At 33.7% G+C, this 21,701-nt stretch overlaps 1 protein-coding gene across 20 annotated transcripts in view; it reads left to right on the top strand.

Annotated features, from left to right (window-relative positions):
* Nucleotides 1-21,701, top strand: part of TMEM161B (transmembrane protein 161B) — a 143,110-nt gene that overhangs the window by 51,730 nt on the left and 69,679 nt on the right. For 12 of the 20 annotated variants that reach the window (XR_010413125.1, XR_010413124.1, XR_010413123.1 and 9 more), the window contains 7 exons: nt 6,749-6,900; nt 7,408-7,468; nt 7,977-8,117; nt 10,750-10,863; nt 12,953-13,127; nt 14,429-14,525; nt 15,887-15,996. Coding sequence is in view for 16 of the 20 variants with exons in the window: in XM_064596343.1 (XP_064452413.1) it covers nt 6,749-6,900; nt 7,408-7,468; nt 7,977-8,117; nt 10,750-10,863; nt 12,953-13,127; nt 14,429-14,525; nt 15,887-15,996 (850 nt within the window). In the remaining 4 variants the exon portion in view is untranslated. Of the gene's footprint in view, nt 1-6,748; nt 6,901-7,407; nt 7,469-7,976; nt 8,118-10,749; nt 10,864-12,952; nt 13,128-14,428; nt 14,526-15,886; nt 17,167-21,701 lie in introns of those variants that run through there. The other 8 variants (XR_010413126.1, XM_064596349.1, XM_064596351.1 and 5 more) reach the window with 2 other exon arrangements.

The raw sequence follows: 21,701 nt of genomic DNA, 5'->3' as shown, positions 1-21,701 counted from the left end.
TTAACATTTTTAAAGGGTTGTTTAAAAAGATTAAAGAGCCGACAGAAGAATATGCTACAGAGACTGTTGATGGTCCACAAAGCCTAAAATATTTACTATCTGTACCTTAACAAAGCTTTCTGATCCCTGCTTTAATGTCTGTAGATTCCTGGCTTTTCTTTCATGTTTAAGCATCAGACGCTACAAGTGAGTTGGAAACTGTATGAACGTAGGGCTTGGTTAGCCTTCCTGGAGATTAAAACTCGGTAATGCTGGGGCGCCTGGGTGGCTCAGTTGGTTAAGCGACTGCCTTCGGCTCAGGTCATGATCCCAGGGTCCTGGGATCGAGTCCCACATCGGGCTCCCGGCTCAGCAGGAAGCCTGCTTCTCCCTCTCCCACTCCCCCTGCTTGTGTTCCTGCTCTCGCTGTCTCTGTCAAATAAATAAATAAAATCTTTAAAAAAAAAAAAAAAAAAAAAAAAAAAAAAAAGAAAACTCGGTAATGCTGAAGCTAGTTTTGTTCTGGGTAGACCGTAATGTCATTATCTATTGGACTTTTCTTTGGGGCCTTTTGGTTTCTCTAGAAGAGAGTCTAATCTCCTTGCCTGAGGGTGTGAGCCTGCTGCACAGGTTTTGAAGGTGAGAACACCTTTGAGTATGTAGGCTTTCATTTGTTCTGATTTCAATACAGTTGCCTTAATCTAAATTCTGTACTTCAGAATCAGTTTCTTCAGAGGCTAAATCTTCATCTTCTGCTGGAGTCACAGTGAACTTTGTAACCTGGCTGCACAGGGAGTGGAGAGTTGGGCATCCAATTTCTACTTAGAGAGGTCAGTTTGTATCTCTGTTCTCAGCCTAAATGACACTGCTGTGTTTTGTAGAATATTGTACCTCCTAGATTAGATTTTCATGGAAAAGGTTAGAAGATTTAAGTATAACTGGGAATTGTATATGAAAGAAAATTAACTTAATTTTTTTTTAACATTGTATAATCTCTTTGTCCGTAGACATTCTCATACTACTTTTTGGTATTGGAAGTCCATTATTTTATTCCATTATGTAGAAAACATCGTTATTGCTAAAAACTACAAAGAAATCTTTAATGTTCAAAACAGCCCTCTGAGGTGTATTAGTTGCTTTTTACAAAGGAAGAAATTGGAGACAGGTTAATTAACTTTTACATGGAGGATCACCTTGTAAGAGTAGAACCAAGATTCAGGCAGGCAGCCTAGATCTAGAGAATGCTTTCTTTCCATCTACGTTACACTATAGTTCAAGATAGCATAAGATAGGGGCGCCTGGCTGGCTCAGTCACTTAAGCATCCAACTCTTAGCTCAGCTCAGATCTTGAGCTCAGGGTCATGAGTTCAAGCCCTGCGTTGGGCTCCACGGTGGGTATGGAGCCTACTTCAAAAAAAGAAATAAAAAAGATAGCATATGATATACATACCAGGTGAATTAGAGTAGTGATTGCTGTGAGTTCAGAAGAGGGAGAGAATGTCTGGGCCGGAGAGTTAATGGTAAGCTTTATAAAGGATGTGGAGCTTGAGTCTTTGAGTAGGTAGAGGGAGGGGAATAAGGTAGTTCAGATATCAGGTTGTGATCTCTAAGACAGTATAGCTGTTACCTTTAGGAAATGTTTGAACACACCATTCTGATTTAAGTAGAGGCTTGGGGACTGATGAATGAAACCTTGAAGATATGGGTGTAGCCAGATCATAATAATACATTTCAGAATATTGTATGTGTATTTTACACTGTGGGTTATGGGAAGGTTTTGTTCTAATATGGGATTCAATAGATACTTGGTTTTAAGATTCACCCAGTATTCAATATGAATTGAGGATGCAGAGGTTATAACATTTTAGGTATTGGTGGTTAATATATTAAGGTAGTAGTGATATAAGGAAGATTATGCTTCCTGCCTGGATTAGATTACATCTAATTTTGTTATTTTCTTTCCTTTAGTGTTGACATATTTTGTAATTTAATTATTCTGTGGTAACAAAGTATTGCGGTGGGTGTAATATTTGAGAAATTTCATTTTGGTCATTTGATACCACTTTTGGCTAAGATGTTGTTTTGCTTTTCATTGTAAGTGAAGGAGTTGGAAATTGTCTCTAGATTCTCGTATCCGTTTTCAGTAAAACTGAAGCAGTGTTTTTCCAGCCTGGGCTTAGGGCCCTCAGGCAATGAGAGAGATCATAGCTAGATCTCAAAAGCAGTTACGTTGTGATTTGGCGGGGAGGGGAAGGTTGTATTTGTTTTTTAATCTTACTCCATTTTCCTTACTTTTTCCCAGTGTGTAAACTCTTCGTTATAATGCCAAGAAAGAGATGGACCTATAGTGTTTGATACTAGTAAAATGAACCACCAATGTTGTTTCTTTTATTTTCAAGTTTTGGAGAAGAGTTAAATGAGTAAGGAACACAGGATTCAGAATATCTTAGAGGGAAAAATTGGAGCATCTGTATTCTAGAATTTCATCATCACTCTTAAACTGTTTTTGTGTATCACTCCTTGAATGCTGAAAGTTAAGATGAAGTTTAAAAGACTTGTAAAATTGTTCCTAACTTGCTTTCTTAGAAAACTTGGTACTCAGAGATTCTCTACTTCATTATAAGAAAAACAGTGATTTGCATGGGGAAAAGCTTCAGTAGTCCTATTTATTGAAAAAGTCAGATTTTTTTGTTGTTGTTACTTGCTTTCATAATCACACTTTAACCTGGGTTCAGCTCTTAATAAAGTGATTAATATCACTTAATCATAGATATAATGAGGTTATGCTTTTATAATTGCATTATTTTAAAAATAATTGTATAATAGGATCTTACATGTGTAGTACTTTTCTTCTCTGAGAAGTTAGGAAGTTTTAAGCAGAGAAGTCTTAATTTTATAGTTTTCAGTAATTGAACTACTAAAAACTAAATCATAATGTAAATTTAAGCTACAATGTGTTTGTTACTTTTGTTAATTAGAAAACTGTCCGACAAGCTTTGATTATGCAAGGTGGTTTAGGTTAATGCTTTGTAGCTTTTTTTCTGTATGCACACATAGCTCCTCTCAGAAGCATCTTTCATTACAAACAATATATTTTCACCCAAGTTAATGGAACAGGTCTGTGTTGATGGTGGGGCAGATCCTGCCTTTATTTCCCCTCGCTGGAGACTCTTGATTTCTGTCAGGGCCCTGTGTTGGGTATATAGTCTTACTATTTTTTTTTTCCCTTAGAAAGTCTTTATACTTTAAGCAACTATAGACCACTAGTGTTTGTCTTTGATGTGAGAGCATAAATGCAAAAACTCTAAAATGAAATAGTCTTAGAGAAATGGAGAAAAATATAGTGGTAGGACGTATGTAATGATTAAGTTGTAGAAAAGTTAAAAATAATTCATATTACATCTTAAAATGATGTGGAACCTAAAAGTGCTTTGTTAAACCCTCATTAATCATTTTAATTGAAATTGACATCCTATCCATTTGACAGTCTTACTTAAGCTGAATATTACAAAATCATGCCAACTTCTGCAATGATGCGATACACTCTTATTGCTTATAAATGATTTAGTAGCTGTTAGCCAAGATAGGAAAAAGATTGACAAATATGTTTAGGGAAAACTTGTACAATAATGTTGTCTGATTTTAGAATTGTGAAGGGATAACACATGGAATATCACAAAATACCACACTGCGAAATAAGAACGGCAGTGTAAATATCACTCTTGAAATTCTTACTGTAAATTGCAGAGATTGTCAGTTTTGCAGATTTATAAGACTTGAGGATTTATAAAAATAATTTAGCTTCCCCTTTCCCCCTTAGTGCTCAGTATCATAGAAACTGACATCTATTATAGGGTGGGTTAGCTTTTTTACTTCAGTAGAGTTTCAGATTTCTCTGTTGTTCTATAACCAGAGTACTACAGACTTAAATTGAGCAAGATAACTTTGTGATAGAGTGCTGTATATTTGCTGGAGGTAATAATTGCAAACTACTGGTGTTTGCTTGTTTATTAGTCTTATTTTTTTACATTAAAGAAGTAATTTGTTCAAATACTTAACCAGTAATATATTTAACCTGAGTTATGGTGGTTATAAGAAGACATTTAAAATACCTGGTAAATGACTTCAGAAGTTGTATGCTGAAGTTCTATATGTGTATTCTGGTTATATATATTCTAAAGCAGGTATTCACTATAGTAAATATGAAAACATGCAGAAGTCTTTTATTAAAAAAGTTCAGGGGTTATCATCTAGCTTTTCATTACCTGGTTTTGTCTTATCTTAGAAGCAAATTGGGTATTTTATTTATAGACTAGCATAAAAATATTACAGTCTATGAAGAAATACATTAAGAAGTTGAAATCAGTTTCTAGTACAGCGATTTGTAGATAGTATCTCCAAACTAATTTGTAGATTGTTCTAAAATGCTTAGAAGTAAAGTAATACTTTTTTAGGGAAATAATGCTATAAATGGCATTTCCCCTGGCAATATTAACCCATGAAAGTTCATTTTGTCGGTAACATAGCATACAAGACCATAGTTCTCCAAAGAAAACAGCACTATTACTAATAAGTAATTAGGAAAACAGATTAGAGAAAGTATTTATCTTGCATCATGGTATTTAAGAAAAAGAAGAGATTTATATGAAAAGGAGATTAGCTGGAGTGGAAATAACATGAGATGAGAAGAGATGAGAACAGTGAAAGGCAGGAAGGGGATGATACTCACTGAAAAATGAGCTGAGTAAAGGGTGTTAATAAAATACTTTCCATCACATACTGTTCTGGGGGCCTGGTTGCTCTGGAATAAGTGGGTAAAGATGAGCTATTCCTGTACTTTCTTTTTTTTTTTTTTTTTTTTTTTACATTTTAAAGGGGAAACTATCCGCTAAATAAGCCTTAAGAAAACAAAGCCATAGCCTTTATAAAACCCAGGCAGTCCTTTACATTTATAACCATGGGTGGTAAATAATTTATATTTTTGTTATTACCAATAATAAAGACAGATCTGTAGACTAAAACTTTTTCTACATTGAGGTTTTTTTTTTTTTTTTACTTTGAATATATTGTCCCAGGCAAACAGTTTTGTTTTTTATATCATTCTTCAAAGATCTATTTACCTTGAAGCATAGAATTAATACTATTTCAGCTTACCTAAACTGCCATGTAAAAACATTTCTATGGCAGAATTCATTCACTGATTGTTTGAGTACCTACTATGTGCCAGGCATTTTTCTTGGCACTGAACAACAGACAAGAATCCTTGATATAATGGACTTTACACTCCAGTAGAGATTTATTTCAAGTTCCATTTGAAAAAAGGCCAAAAAGTCATCTGTCTTTATTACCTTTAAGTTGTCTTACTTTAGGCTATGGGACCTTAACTAAGAGCAGCTGGGAAGCAGCTGGAAAGCATTTATATCCAATATTCTTGGTAGTATCCAAAAAAAATAAAAGAATGGGTAATAAGTTTATTAACCATTTTTAAGTAGGGCAAAAAAGGACAGCTTTTTAAGCAGAAAGGATGAGAGAGTTCTTACCCTTTCCCAACTTTTCAGGAAGGAGTCTTCTGATCATGAGAATGTTTGAACTATTCACATCTTTCATGGCAACTCTATTTTTAGGTTTCTTGTGTTACTGCCAAACTACCACATAACTTAGGTGCTGTATACAGTTTGGAAGAGGCAGTATAATAAGTTAAGTGAACATTCTGGATCCAGACTGCCTAGATTTAAATGCTTACTTCCTTTAATTAAGCTATGTGCTCTTGGACAAGTTACTTTTCTGTGCCACAGTTTTTAAAAATCTGTAAAGTAATGATGATAGTTAGCTAATGTGAGGATGAAATGAGTTAATTGGTAGTGCCTAGCACTTGCAAGTACTAAGTGACAGCTGTTATTATTTTCCATGCTTGACATATAGTTGATGTGAAAGTTGCTTTTCTAGATTTTTTTTTTTTTGCCAAGCACCTTATTTTGTTTGGCAGGTTTATGCTTTCAAGACAATTTGATATAATGGAAATCTGGGTTCTAGCTTTGCATCATCCACTGGTTTGATATTTATTTGATCATTTGTTTGGAGGAGTGGGGGAGTTCAAATAAAATAATCTAATATTTTTACATAAAAGTATTTTATTTATTTTTTTAAATAATTGAGCACGTTGAACCTTTGGTTGTTTTTGAGTACTCAGCTGGAACTTATTTTCTCTAGGTTTTTTGTTTAATGGTAATCTGTGAAATGATACCAGCTTACCAGTGGCTATTAGTGATTCTCAAATTTTGAATTATTGGATGATTTACAGATGATTTCTGTGATGTGTGTGTGTTTAATTCTAAATATAATTTATTTGAAGAACATGCCAAAGAAAAGGTAGTTCCCTAAAATAATCTCTATCTTGGCTTTTCATGACACTGAGAACCTGTTTCATAAAATTATTATAATAACCTCCAAGTAAAATTTGAATCAGATAAAATAGAAATACATTCTTTCCCTAGTTACAGCTTAACATGTATATGTGCACTTTTCATTAATTTAAAAATGTTATAAACTTCGCTAAAATTTGCTGTGTTTTTATGTCCTATTTCCTGGAAGACTAATCAGATTTTCATTAGTTTTTCACTTCCTTCCAAAGGGCACCTTGTAGATAAGCATGTTGTAGAATCAAAATAAACGTTGTAGTCAGATTTTATTGGAGTTTAAGTCCTATAAAGATGGTTCTATTTAACTCCCACAGTTACTTGTGGTTTTTCCTGAACTTTTTCTTCTGCAGCAAAGTTCTATTTTCATTAACTACACACTATTTTAAAGTAGAAGATGGTGGTGAAAGATCAGTCTGTGTTACCTTTGGATTTTTTTTCTTTGTGAAAGCAATGGCAGTCTTGATTGTAACAGAAAACTATCTGGAATTTGGACTTGAAACAGGTAATCATTTTATATAAGTTTAAAAATCAGTTTTGCTTTATCAAGTGTTAATATTTTTTACTTCATTATTTAATTATGTTTTATATTTGATATGTTTTTAAAATTAGGTTTGAGGTGTATATTCTGTAATGTTCTAAATAACCTTTATTATTCTTAATCTTCTTTTTTTTGTTTTAGCTAAACTTTTTGTTAGCTGCTTCTAAAAATGCTGCCCCCTCATTTTTTCCTTAGTTAAGTTTAAGTTTCTGCAATGCTGAAGTTTACTCACATAGATAAAGATGCAAATTTTGATGCAAATTTTATGCACACTTATGGAATGTACAGATATCAAAGGGATGTTTTCAAAGACTGTTCCTGCTAATAACCAAATTTTATTGCATTATGGCATACTAATTAGCACATGAAAGAGCCTAAGCTAGTCACTTCAAGATTTAAGATGTTCTGTTTCCTAACATTTTATTTCCAAAGAAAGATTCTGTATTAAGAATAATTTTTTTTTCCCTGCAGGGTTTACAAATTTTTCAGATAGTGCGATGCAGTTTCTTGAAAAGCAAGGTTTAGAATCTCAGTAAGTTTTTAAAAATACTAAGTATCACTTCAGTTTAAATTTTTTCATTTTTTTGTAAAAAAGCATTTACTGTAAGTGGCTTTGTGTTTTTAATCCTTGAAAAGAGTCCTTTAAGTAGGACTTTTAGAAATATCCTCACTCGTAATTTTTACATATGTATAAAGTTAGTATGTTTGATGGAATTCTTATTTGGATTTGCTCTTATTTGATTTAATTCCTCTGCCACGAGAGATTAAATAACTTTATATTTGAGTCATATATCAAATTCTATGTTGAATATGCAGGTTGGGTTGTTACCAGTGTGGCTAGAGATGCCTGATTTAGTTTACAGTGCACCAAAATCCATTATAGATAATTGAGTAAGAGCAGTCTTTTTGTAAAAGTTTACTTAGTTTTTGTTACTACCATTACTGTGGTTTGTAAAGTAATTGATCAGAGGAAAGGAAATTCCTAGAAAGTTAAAGAACTTACTATCTTTTTTTTTTTTTTTTTTTTTAATTTTATTTAGGGGTCCTGTTTCAAAACTTACTTTCAAATTTTTCCTGGCTATTTTCTGTTCACTCATTGGGGCTTTTTTGACATTTCCTGGATTACGACTGGCTCAAATGCATCTGGATGCCCTGAATTTGGCAACAGAAAAAATTACACAGTAAGCGGAAAATGTACATAAGCACATGCAGATAAATATATGTTTTCCATCTTAATGAAGGTATATTATTGTAATGAAATCATAAATTATTGTATTGAAAATTAATAAATAACCATTTGATGTCACACTACTTCTTCTTCTATAAGCAGGTTTCTTTTATTCACTTCTAAAGTTTGAGTCCTGTGATTAAAAACATACATCAATTACTAAATTTCTTTTTTACTTGTTAAAAAAAGGAAATATCAGTATTTATGTTAATTCTTTTTAACTCAAGTCAATGTTTATAATACTGTAGTATCATCTACAGCTGAACTAAGGATCTATGGTAATTCTGTTAAATTAGAACATTTTTATTAAAATATTTAAATTTTATGTAAATAATTTTAATTAAATAATTTAATTTTTTATTTAAAAGTGTTTTGAAAGTTAACTCTGTATACATAAGAAATGTATGTTTTTCCTAAATTACTGATCGGTTTATGAGACTCTTATTAAAATAATACGTTATTTTATTTGGGGAGTGCTGATACTGTACAGTATTAAATATCATAGATTACTTTTAACTGCCAGTTTCTATTTTAGTTCTCAAATGGAGAAATCATATTTGAATCTCTACATATAGTTCAAAGCCCATTTACTATATTCTTTATGGTTGGTATAGATGTTTTTTGTTGATGTTAGACACCTTGGCAGAATGACAGGTTTATATCTTTCAATTCATATCCAGACCCAAATTTCCATCTTTATGTTTTACAGTAGAAGCCCAAGTTGAGAATATTCCATTGATACATGTATATATAATCTTTGAGTTTCTCTGATCATTTTTCTTAACACTGCTGCTCTTAAAACCCTGTATTTAATGATGCTGATTCTGTAGTCTTTTCACATTCTTATCTCTTATCTATGTCATTTTCCTTTATTTTAATTTTGAATCTTTTTTGTTTTTTCCTTAACCTCCATTTTTCTGCATATTTATGTGTGTGTGTGTGTGCGCGCATGTATGTGTACATGCCCATGCGGCACGCGTTTACCTATTCTCACCTCCCAGTACCCACTTCTTCATTCCTCTTTTTTCCCCTCCGTTTACTCAGCGTGCTCTTGGCTGCATCCTGCCTTTCTCCCAACATCCCTCCATCTTTCTAATGGCTTCTTTTAAAACAAAACCTGGTTCTCCCCCTCCTCTCTACACACACACTTCAGTCCACTAAACCCAGTGTTAGGATTTAAATAAGCTGAAAGGGTGGTTGGAGGGGAGCCCTTCACCAGCTACTGAAACCGCTGTGGGCTGCTCCTTGATACTAGAGTGTTCCCTAGCAACACTGCATACCTAATACTGCTGCTTTCTTCCCCCACACCGGTGGTTTACCCAGGCTGGGGGATGAAAGAATCACTTTATAAAAACATTTAAAGCATTTAGTGGTGGTTTAGGATTGGGAGGGAGCACATCTTAGTTTCCTTTTCAGTAAAATGTAGCTTCTTTTTAAGATTTTTTCCCCTTTGGGGTTTGGAGCTTTATTTTCAGTTCATTGCAGCCCCTGGATGTATTGTAGCACTCTTGCCATGATACAGGAGTGTGGGCAGCCTTGTTCTGGTGTGAGAATAGCATGACTGGCACAAAGAGCAGCATTCTCCTCAGCCCCATGGCCAGACACTCGTACTTGTTTTAATGCCAGAGCTTAGAACCAAAGTTCCACCTTTCCCTGTCAAGTGTTCTGACGCAGCCCTGTTTTCCTCACATAGATCACTGTCATTTTCACTGTAGTGAAGATTTTGAAATGTGTGTGTATGCATGTGTGTGTATTTAAAACCCTCCAGTTTAGTCCTTCACTGTGGTTGATCCTGAAAACAGGACATGGTAATAAAATAGAAGAGTTTGTCTTTTTTCTGAAATAAGAACAGTTTTTACGGTCATCTGTCTTTGTAGGATACAAACTTGGGACAATAATTAACAATGAAATTATAACTCAGACCTAAAACCTTTTGGTGTATTAGGTATATTGCCTTTGTGGAGTGATGTAAATTTTCTTGGTATGTATAGGATAGGGAAATTCATAATACTGCATGAAGAAATAAAAATATATGAATCATTTATGATTCTAACAGTGTTATATTATGCCTTCTAGTATTATGGACCTTGCTAATCACTGACTCTTACTTGTAAATAATAAGGAGGCACTTTGTTTTGGCTTGCATTGAAAAAGTGTCAAAAGATGATGCCTCTATACTGAAAATCCATTGGATTCATTGACTGTATAAAGTTAGTCATTTAAGTACCTGTGTATTAAATCAGGGATATAGTAGGGGATAGTTAAAGAACACTAGGATAAAACCAAACAGATTTAGATTTTAGTGCTACATCTGCCTTTAACCTGTAGTATTGCCATGAGCAAGTCATTTAACTTTCCTGAATCTAAATGTTCTCATTTGAGAAATTCAGATAATGAGGTAGTTTTGCAGGGGCTCAAATCAGTGTCAAATGATAATGATAAATAGAAAATAATGATGACAGTGGTACCTTAATACAGAATACTGAAAATAAGTTTCTACCTTCATTTTATAAGTTCCAAGTTTCTGTAGGTTATTAGTGTATTTTGTTCCTGGGTTTTTATATTTATTTCTTACATACTTTCAGAACATTACTTCATATCAACTTCTTGGCTCCTTTATTTATGGTTCTGCTCTGGGTAAAACCAATCACCAAAGACTACATTATGAACCCACCATTGGGTAAAGAAAATGTCCCTTTGTAAGTATGGGTATTTGAGGGCTAATTTTGTTTCCTTATAGAATCAAAACTGTTTTCCGAAATGGTATGTACTGTATTTTAAGTTTTTTAATGATAATATTAGGATACTGTATTTTTAAAACATTAATAGAAATGCTAAAAGATGTGTTCTAAAACTGAAGCTACAAATCATCATGTAACTTTTTTATGATCTTCGTTAATGAATGTGAATGATTGTTAATCCACATTAACAGTTATCTTGTGTACTTGTAAGTTTTTCTGCCTTCTCACTTAATGTCCAGTTGTTATCTCACATTTTTGTTTTTTGGGCCTATTTTTAAGATAGTTTCTTCAGTTCTTTTTTCCTTAACTGTGAAAATTACAGAGGATAAAATAAGTAGTATAAATGGAAACTCGTATTTAGCCCCTATAAGAGTTGTTAATATTTTCCATATTTGCTTCACCCTTTTTTGTTTTGTTTTTTTAATGAAGTAGTTTTTCAAGTGAAGTAGAGATCTAACATTTTTACCCTTAAGTACATGAGTATGTACCTCTAAGAAATGACATTTTCCAACATAATATTTTCATCATACCTATCACATTAAAAATAATGCCTTAACATTGTTATCTAATATTAGGTCATAATTCCCCTCTTAACAGAAGAAGATGGTAAGGAAACACAAACAATTTATTAAAAGGTACTGATAACTGTACTTACGATATATTAACTCAGTAGCCTTGTGGAACTATGTTAGAGTAATAGAAAGATTCAGACAAAGCTGGTTCAAACCCCAGTTCTGATCTTCACTGAAACTGTCACTTGAAGGAGATTATTTAACTTCACTGAGCCTCTGTTTCCCCATCTGGAAAATGAAGATAATAGTATCTACCTCACAAAGTTATCATTGGAACTAAATGAAAGAATGCATGTAATGCAACCAGCTGGAAGTAAATGCTTAATCAATGTTTCTTTCACTGCTCTGCCTCATCAAAATTAAAGTAGAAAACCTTGACAAGACATTGACTCCACAGTATACATTTTATATTATGTATTTCTTTTAGATCCTGGTACACACTTGTCTTGGAGTATGTAATCAGTGATGACCATGACTTGTTTTTTGAGTTAATCTTATTGAACTAGGGAAGTAGTCATTGAGGTTGTAATGTTTTTTCCCCCCACACAAGTAAGTCTTAATGGTAATTTTAACTTGACAGATTCACAATGTTTTTAAAAGTAATTTCACACATTTTAGCCATCCTATATTAAGCGCCTGATACATGCTAGAGTTTAGAATAGACAAGAAACATGGTATAGGTGTTACTTTCAAATTACAGTGTTACCTTTTATCAAAGGAGAAACCATGGTCTTTTTTTTTATTAATTTTATTATGTTACGGTAATCACCGGACATCAGAAATTACCTCTTCCTTCTAAAGTCCTTCAAGGAGCCCTCTCCAGTCAACTGAAAAAAACATCATAAGAGTACACCTTCTACCCGGAATTCTCATCTTAGTCTTGAGGAATTGCTCACAACTGAGCCAGCTCGAGCACATAGGTTAAATGACTTGTTGGAGAGGAATCTGAGACATCTGATTTCTTCATAATGTATCAGAATTTCTCGTTTTCCTATGATCCCAATCAGGAAGTCAGCAGAGTGAGAGATCCTGTTCAAATATCTATATAATCAGACAAAACTCTAGGCATGGGTTGTTGACTTGATAGTTCCCCAGGCAGGCTCCTGTTTCCTTCTTTCTCGTATTCTCCAGTTTAAGAGCACCCATCTTTTCTCTTCATTTCACAACCAGTTTTTTTTCCATGGAGGAGGGTAGATAGTGAAGAGGATCCCAGGTACTTCCTGCATTTTTCTTGTAGATACATATCTGTTACTACTATACTTTCATGATATGTTTATCTGTCTAGGTGTGTTATACAAGTCAAATTATTATATATAGGTAAGCCTGTAGTATAAGTGGGATACGTTTGTTTTATATCTCCAACTGTAATTAAGTGTAGATATCCTATATTTTATGTGGTGAACACTGACACACATAACTAGCATGCTAACGTATTTTGGTCTTTGAGAGCACCATGTCAACTTCTTGATCTGTAGAATGACAGAAGCTACATTCGATACTCTGCGACTCTGGTTAATAATCCTGCTGTGTGCTTTGCGGTTGGCCATGATGCGCAGTCACCTGCAAGCTTACTTAAACTTAGCCCAGAAATGTGTGGATCAGATGAAGAAAGAAGCAGGGCGAATAAGTACAGTTGAGCTACAGAAAATGGTAAGTTTCGTACTGTAGTCACAACGAAGACTAGCAAGCACTGTATTGTAAGAAAACAAAGCATTTAATTTACCTTAATAGTAATTTTATCCCACAGTACTCTTGCCATTAAATATATGGCATAATCTTAAATGGACAGATACTGAAGAGACCTCAATCTGATTTTGATGCTAAGGGAAGAAAGAGTCTCAAGTCCTCTTCCTGCCTTAGTACTTGAAGTATCATACAGTTTGGGTTGCAATGCTGTGGTATATCTATTATTGCTAAATGGGACCCCCATTTGATTTGGAAGACATTACAATATGTTACCGTCTAGCCTTTAAGACTTATGGGGTAGGAAATACTAGTTCTAGTGGCTAAATTAATTCTGTGTAACATTATTCCAAGTATTTGAACCTGAAATGTAAATATTTAACTTAATGGGAATTCCAGAGAAGGAAAGGGCTAGGAATCCATCCACCATTATAGTTAACTGGATCTGTATAACCGGATCATATTTTTTTTATAGAAATTTGGTGTTGGGTGCTCTGTTTTTCACTTTCTCTCATGGTCAGGGTATTCATCAAGATTCAGACAGGTTTTTTTTGTTTTTTTTTTGTTTTTTTTACATATATTTGTTCTCTCTATGATAATTTTACCTCAAATTTTAGTTGTATATGTTCATATAGAATGGGGACTTGATGTTTTTATTTATGAGGGTTTTATGACTCAGTCTGTTATTTTTATTTAGCTTGATGTTTTTGGTGTCTGTCTAGAGATCCTAGCATTTTGTTTTATATTTGAAATGTAAGTGAATATACCATTTAAATTTAAGGGATTATTTTCTCCAATTTATATTAACCACTTAAGAACTAGTTTCAAGGAGTTTAATATTTCCACATTTAAAACTTATCTTCAGGGGCACCTGGGTGGCTCAGTCGTTACGCGTCTGCCTTTGGCTCAGGTCATGATCCCAGGGTCCTGGGACCAAGCCCCGCATCGGGCTCCGTGCTCCGCGGGAAGCCTGCTTCTCCCTCTCCCACTGCCCTTGCTTGTGTTCCCTCTCTCGTTGTGTCTCTCTCTGTCAAATAAATAAATAAAATCTTTAAAAAACAAACAAAAAAACCTTATCTTTAAACTGAGCGTTTCTGAAGTCAGTTTGGGGGCATTTATAATGAAGTGCAAACTTAATAGCGTTTAGCTTCCTTCCCATGATGGGATTACTTATCTCTTAAGCAGTTCATTTTGACAATTATATGAAAGTTTAATTCACTCATAATATGTCAGCCATATTAGACACTTAAGAATGTTGTTGGTTGCAGGTGGCTCGAGTCTTTTATTACCTTTGTGTCATTGCCCTGCAGTATGTGGCACCTCTGGTAATGCTGCTTCACACAACTCTGCTTTTGAAAACACTAGGTAGGCTTGCCCTGGCAACTGGGAAATGTGTTGTTTTACTTTCTGCCTATAATTAATAATGCTTTTTGTTACCTACAAAGAAATATGCTTCTTAAAATTGTTTTCTTTAAAAGTTTGACACGGGAAACTTTAAAAGTTGATTCATCATCTTCAGATTCGTATAGTTTTATAATGTGCTTTACTTACAAGAATTGTTTGCTAAAGATTAATTCCCAGATGTACTGAGAAACTTGAATGAGCACTTAGTTATTTTGTGTTGTAAGGAGATGATGGAAGATTTTGTTAGTGCCTAACATTTCAGTTATTATAAGGTAGTTGTATACTTACATGAATCCAGGATCCTTTAGTGAGTTCTGCTTTAGATATTGATAGGATAAAGATTTCTCAGCGGAAGAACAAAGTTCTCCTATTAAGTCTGTTCACTAAACTATCAAGTTCCTGTGTGGTGTTATTCGAGAACTATCCATTATTGTATTGATTATTTCCCTTTGCTTAGATCAGGCGGTCAGCCAGTGTGGGGGTTTAAGAAGCCCAAAGGAACTAAAAGTATTATTTGGGTGGGCTTCGTAGATACTATAGAGCTGATGATAGATGTAAATGGCCTTTAGGAATCTATGGAACATAAAGAAGTAGCTCAGTTATAAATTATGTGATTCATATCCTATCCAACATAGGAAAATATACGATGAAAAAACTTTCTGGGAGCTATTAATAGTCTCTCACATTGAAATCATAGTTTCTGAGAAAGAAATTTATTCTGATATTCTAGAGGTAGAAAAGATTTCTAAGAAGTTACTGAGTTTGTCCCTGTCACTCCAGTAGAGGTAGTTGATTAATGTATTATACAAGGAAAAAAAATTTTATTATTTTACCAGAATTTAGTGCAGTTAATTAAAAGTAAATTAGACTTGGGCGCCTGGGTGGCTCAGTTGGTTAAGCGACTGCCTTCGGCTCAGGTCATGATCCTGGAGTCCCGGGATCGAGTCCCGTATCGGGCTCCCTGCTAGCGGGGGGTCTGCTTCTCCCTCTGACCCTCGACCCTCTCCCCTCTCGTGCTGTCTCTCATTCTCTCTCTCAAATAAATAAATAAAATCTTTAAAAAAAAAAAAAAAGTAAATTAGACTTTTAAGTGTACTTTTACTGGTAAGACAAGCTTGTAGTCTAATCAAGTTAAATGAATTTTTTTACCAAATATGTAAAAAGGTTATTTCACTTTATTTTCAACGTGAAATAATCTGTTATGCCACTAAACTTCTTTTTCTTAATTTCAAGCATAAGTTAAAGATTTTTTTTTTTTTTTTTTTTTAATTAGAGGTCTTGGAATTAGTCTTCAAGTTTTACTTTTGTCTTGCATTTTCTAGGTAATCATTCCTGGGGGATTTATCCAGAATCTGTCTCTACCTTACCAGTGGATAATAGTCTACCCTCCAACTCTGTTTACTCTGAATTACCATCTGATGGGAAGATGAAGGTAACTGTTACACAAATAACAGTGGCACTGAGCAGCTTAAAAAATATTTTCACTCCTCTCCTTTTTCGAGGACTTCTGTCTTTTCTGACCTGGTGGATTGCTGCTTGTCTCTTTTCTACAAGCCTTTTTGGGCTTTTCTATCACCAGTATCTGACTGTGGCATGAATCTCAGTTAACAAAAAAGGATATCCAAGTCACACTTTGATTTGAAATATTTATGCCCTTGAAGGGCTGTTGGAAACCAGAAGAAAGCAAATACAAAGGAAAAAAACATATCAGAATATCTTGTTTTAAATGCTTCCTCTGTGTTCTCAGGGTGAATCAATGGTATAATATTTAAAATTACAGAGTAGATTATTAACTGCTATATTGGCATTGGAATTTTAACTCCTTGTTTTAACTGATGTGAGAGGGCTATCTACAGGGGTAATACTTTTGATTACCTTGGTTTACAGAAACCTCTAGCAGTCTTTGAAACTTCTCAGATGACTCCAGCTATTGATTGATTGCTCTTAATGGTATAAAGGTACTGTCAATATTCCTAGTGGCTGCCTGTAGAACAATCTTCAGACTGAGCCATGCTTTGGGGGAGGGAAAGGAGCTAGAGTCACTTCTGTTGGTAATATATTAGTCACTCTTCAAACAACAATAGCAAAATCCAACAGAAAGGAAGAAATAGCTACTGTATATTACAGTAAAGAAAGCTGCATAGTAATTTTAAATTTAATGGAGATGTACATGCTTAATATCTACAAGTACTGCTGCTTGAGAGTAGCAAGAGTATTGTTTTAAAATGTATTCTATCCAACTTGAGGGATCTTTTAAAATGATTGGCTATATGAACATTTGCAATCTTGCTAATAGGCTTGGAACTCCCATATTTTATTTTATTCTGTGATCCTAAATACAGTTCTTTTAATAGTCTAAAGATATTTATCAATATTGATCAGACTTTTAAAAAATTACTTTAATCCTGCTGCCTACCTGTATGTATTGTATATATATTATATATTAAATATATAATATATTGAGATTATAAAAGGTGAAAATATTGGATCCTTATAATATTTTAAGTTGCTGAATGTATATTAAATGTGATTGAGATGTGTTTGTATCTAGAAATTTTCTTTCTTTTTGGAAAATGAGATTAAAATACATTTTGAAAGTTCATCAGATCAAGCAATTTATTTGCATTGCCTAGGTGTGAGACTGTTAAAATTTTAAAAATACTTGGGTGATTTCTCCCAAATTAAAATTATTTTTCTGTCATTTTCAAACATCAGAACCTTTCCCACTAACCAAATCTACAGGAATAATTTAAACACATGTTAAATAGGATTTGTTTTAAGTATTAGTGGTTTAGAATAAGAAATGTTAATATTTTCTTTTACAGAATGAAATTGAGGTAATTTGAACGATAAATTCATAGGAAGTGAAAAAAAGTAAAAATGTTTTTTGATGCTTTGTTTATGTAAAACCCCAAATTAAGAGTTTTCAGTTTTTAAGGTGAATGAATATAAGAGATAAATAAGGTTTGTTTTCTTTTTTAAACAAGTAGTAGAATTTATAGATAAACGTTCTTCCATACAATGTTCTTGAGAGGGTGTATATTAGTGCTATTGTTTCAGTGCTATTGTCACTATTGAAAGCAATTTTGAAGGTCTTTTGGACTTACTTTCGAGGCTTGTGGTTCACATTCATTTGAATAATCGCAATACAGACAAGTTCCTGTCTTTTGGTATAGATTAAATATTTTGGAATTAGCTGACATATTTAAATATGAGTAATAAGTGCTTAAGTTGGATAAAACTCTTTGGCTGATATGAATTGTTAATATAGCCTAATGATAGTTCATGTGTATTTCCAAAAGAAACATTCCAAATACATCTTGAGATAGCAGCATCCACTAAAATAAGTATCTTTTAACAAGATTATAGGAAAGTATGACATTTATTTTGTATGTGAACGTTCTCACATGTTGGACTTGAACCTCACCTGATACTTAAAACCATTTTTATTAAAGAGCAACATTTTAAAAACTATAATTTATTATTTTGAGTTTCAAAGATTGTACTGTGGAGTAATCTGGGGGGTGGGGTGGGGTGGGGAGGGGAGAAGGCTTAGAATTTATTATTGGACGAAGTAACATGCATTTCTAAAATACTCTTGATTCACTCTTTTTAGACTTGAATTCTCCCTAAGTATACTGTGAACTTGTGCAAACTGCACATTAACTTAAGTAATGGGTTTGATTTAGGTTCTTTTAGCCTTTCTAAACAAATTTGAAGAGAGTGATGGTTATAACTACTGGTTTATTTAAGCATCTTGTCTCTGTACACAAATTCTGTTCCTGAGTGTAAAGGGTTTATACTTTATGTAAACCAAATAACATTTTTTTAATAGAGATATAATTGAAGTATTTGTTTTAGGTGTACAACATAATTTATAAATATGTGTATATATATATGTGTGTGTGTGTGTGTATACACACACACATATATCCAAAATGATTCCTAATAATATTTTAATATTCTTAATTAGGCCAGTAGAATTCTTATATTTTTTTATATTGGGCTCTAGTCAATAGAAATGCTTCATAGGTCAGTTATTTTATATTTCTACTAAATTAACTAGGAATCCTTATAATCTTGCTTCCATATGATTTGTGGAATTGCATTTGACAATTTGTTGATTCCTCCCCCCCACCCCCTGCCCATTGCACTATAAAAATCAGAGATGTATTTTCCCTTCTACCCCCATTGATATGTCTGAAATGAAAAGCATATAATTTTATCTTAATATCCGAATGCATTTTGATTATCTTTGGCATTTTCCCCAGAATTCCAATTGCTATGCATAAATGACCAACGCATCCAAGCAGAATGGGCTCATTGTCTTATTGTTTCTGATATAAATATCATTGGTAAAATAGTGACATTTCTTCTTGAGTTATGATTCAGAACAGATATTCATCCATTAATGGAATTGATAGGTCCAGGAAGCAATAAGTAGAATTCATTATGAAATCTATACTTGGAACTTCACTGGATAAATTTTATTCTTTCAAATGAAAGATTAAATTCTCAGTACTGAAAAGCATAGGGTCTCAACATTCTCTGAATTCAAACACATTTTCTGAGCCATCTCATAATTGAAAATGGTTTATCATGGTATATGGCTCTATTCACCAAAACAAAACTAAGTGATTTTTGAATGTGGATCATCCTGCATTTTCACAGACCTTTAGGTGACTTAATGAATCCGATTTGAACACATTTATGATCCTAGACCATGAACCCGGTATCTCAGATATTTCTACAATATCTTTTAACTCCTACTTGTCTCATTATGTCTGTACCCTGGGTTCATAGCTGAGCTGGTTATATGCCATGAAAACTCTGACATGGACGCTAAGGATGATCACAAAGCTAACGTCAACCTTTCTCTCCTTTAAAATGGTAAACATTTTGGGATGCCTGGGTGGCTCAGTCATTAAGCGTCTGCCTTCGGCTGGGGTCATGATCCCAGGGTCCTGGGATCGAGCCCCGCATGGGGCTCCCTGCTCAGCGGGAAGCCTGCTTCTCCCTCTCCCACTCCCCCTGCTTGTGTTCCCTCTCTCGCTGTGTCTCTCTCTGTCAAATAAATAAATAAAATCTTAAAAAAAAAAAAAAAAAGGTAAACATTTTACTTTTTTTTCTTCCTAAGAAAAAAAACCCAAATACAGCCTGTCCATACATTTGTCTTCTGTTAAAATTGAACTCCTTTTTTTAGCTACAAACTATTATGTTGGATGGGCTTACCTTCAGTGATTCAGAGAATGTGTATTTTTCTATTTCGTTGTTGTTCTTTCCTTTTTTTCCCCCTTATAACTCCCTATATGTGGTTACTCCCCTCCTTTCTTCCACTTGGCAAAAGACTATTCATTGTCTTAAATGAAGAAGCAGCATAATTCTGTGGAAAGAATGTTAATTTAACAATCAGGAAACATCCCATTACTGCCTTCTGGTAGCTATTTTTTTGCACTTAACTAGGCGTTCAACCTATACTAAGGAAATAGAACTGAATTATCATTATTGACCTCAGTTTTGTTTTTTTTTTTTTAAAGATTTTATTTATTTATTTGAGACAGAGAATGAGAGACAGAGAGCATGAGAGGGAGGAGGGTCAGAGGGAGAAGCAGACTCCCTGCCGAGCAGGGAGCCCAATGCGGGACTCGATCCTGGGACTCCAGGATCGTGACCTGAGCCGAAGGCAGTCGCTTAACCAACTGAGCCACCCAGGCGCCCTATTGACCTCAGTTTTATCATAAAATAAAATAAAATAAGGAATTTACATTAAAGTATAGCTATATATTTCTACAGCTGGTATCGATTTCTCTTTTTGTTAGCATGAGAAAAATGAATAGCAATTTTTGGCTTTAGGAATGGTCACAGATCACGTTAGAGGGCATTCACTTACCGTTCCTTGAAAATGACTTCACAAAGAGTGTTTTCTCCAGGAATATTTTGCTTTGTACTCCTTTATTTATTCAGTAAATCTTTATTGAGTACCTACAATATTCCAGAAACTGTTCTACATACAGCAGTGAACAAAACATCAAAATCCCTTCCCTCAAGGAGCTTAGAGTTCTGTGCGGGAATGAAGCAAAATGAATGAGTCACATGTAGGATATGTTAGATAGTGACAAGATCTAATGAGTGGGGAGGGTGGGGAGGAATCAGGGAAGGGAGAAAGAATATGAAGTTGCAGGGTAGGGATAAAGTTAAAATTTTAAGGAGAGCATGGAGAGAAAAAGGCTCACTGAAAAAGTAATTTCTGAGTAATGACTTGCAGGAAGTAAGACTTATCATAGTGTTTGTTTTTCTTTTTTCTTATTAGCAGTTTTCTTAGTAGTTTATTGGTTGACAAAACACCCAGATTGTTTGGACTTTGCTATTTGTGAGCTCACTAATGAAATTTTTGAAAAGGTGGACAGTATTATTTATTCCCCTTTTCAGTTGGTGTATTGTACATAAAGGATTATGGGCATTGAATTTAAATGCTGCTTGTTTGCTAATGAACAATAAAGCATGTAAGAAACATAATCTCCTGAGTCCGCTGGTTATAGTTTTTCTGTCAAGTGCTTTTTAACTTAATTCAAACATATTTACATTTTATTTCAGTAGAACTTTTAAAGACTCAAAGGATTTCAAATGAATTGCAGGACCCTAGAGCAATATGATGTGTCCATTTGGCAGACAAATTTTACCCACCAGTTCTTTAATCTGTCAGATAATCTGTTACACAAAGATAATTATGCAGAGGGTAACATGGCTGAGGACAAATTTGATTAATAGCATCTTATCAAAATTTTAAATATCCTAACACAGTTTGAGTAAATCAAGTGTACCCACTGCTGAAGTATTAAAAATGAAAGAATGTATTTTTTTAAATAGTGCTGTATGAAAATTTGCTTTAACATCTATTTTATTTGGAATGCATTTTTCTTTCTGTAGTTCTAGTGAAACAGTTTATATTTATGAGTAGAAAATTCCAAAAGACTAAAACAAATGAAACTATGTTAGTAGAATTACTTTAAATAAGGAGCAATGATAAGTTACAGGAATTACTGTGATTGTGTGTTTATGTGTATATTTACTTGTTCTATTTTTAACATTTCCTCAGAGCATGAAATGTAACTTTTTTCACATGTTTAAATTTCTAGT

This window comes from Mirounga angustirostris, unplaced genomic scaffold, assembly GCF_029215605.1.
Source record: "Mirounga angustirostris isolate CCGP_5_RB_7025 unplaced genomic scaffold, mMirAng1.0.hap1 SCAF_7, whole genome shotgun sequence".
Classification (NCBI taxonomy): Eukaryota; Metazoa; Chordata; class Mammalia; order Carnivora; family Phocidae; genus Mirounga; species Mirounga angustirostris.
Note: the sequence above shows the minus strand (reverse complement) of the source record. Positions and strands in the feature narration are given on the sequence as shown.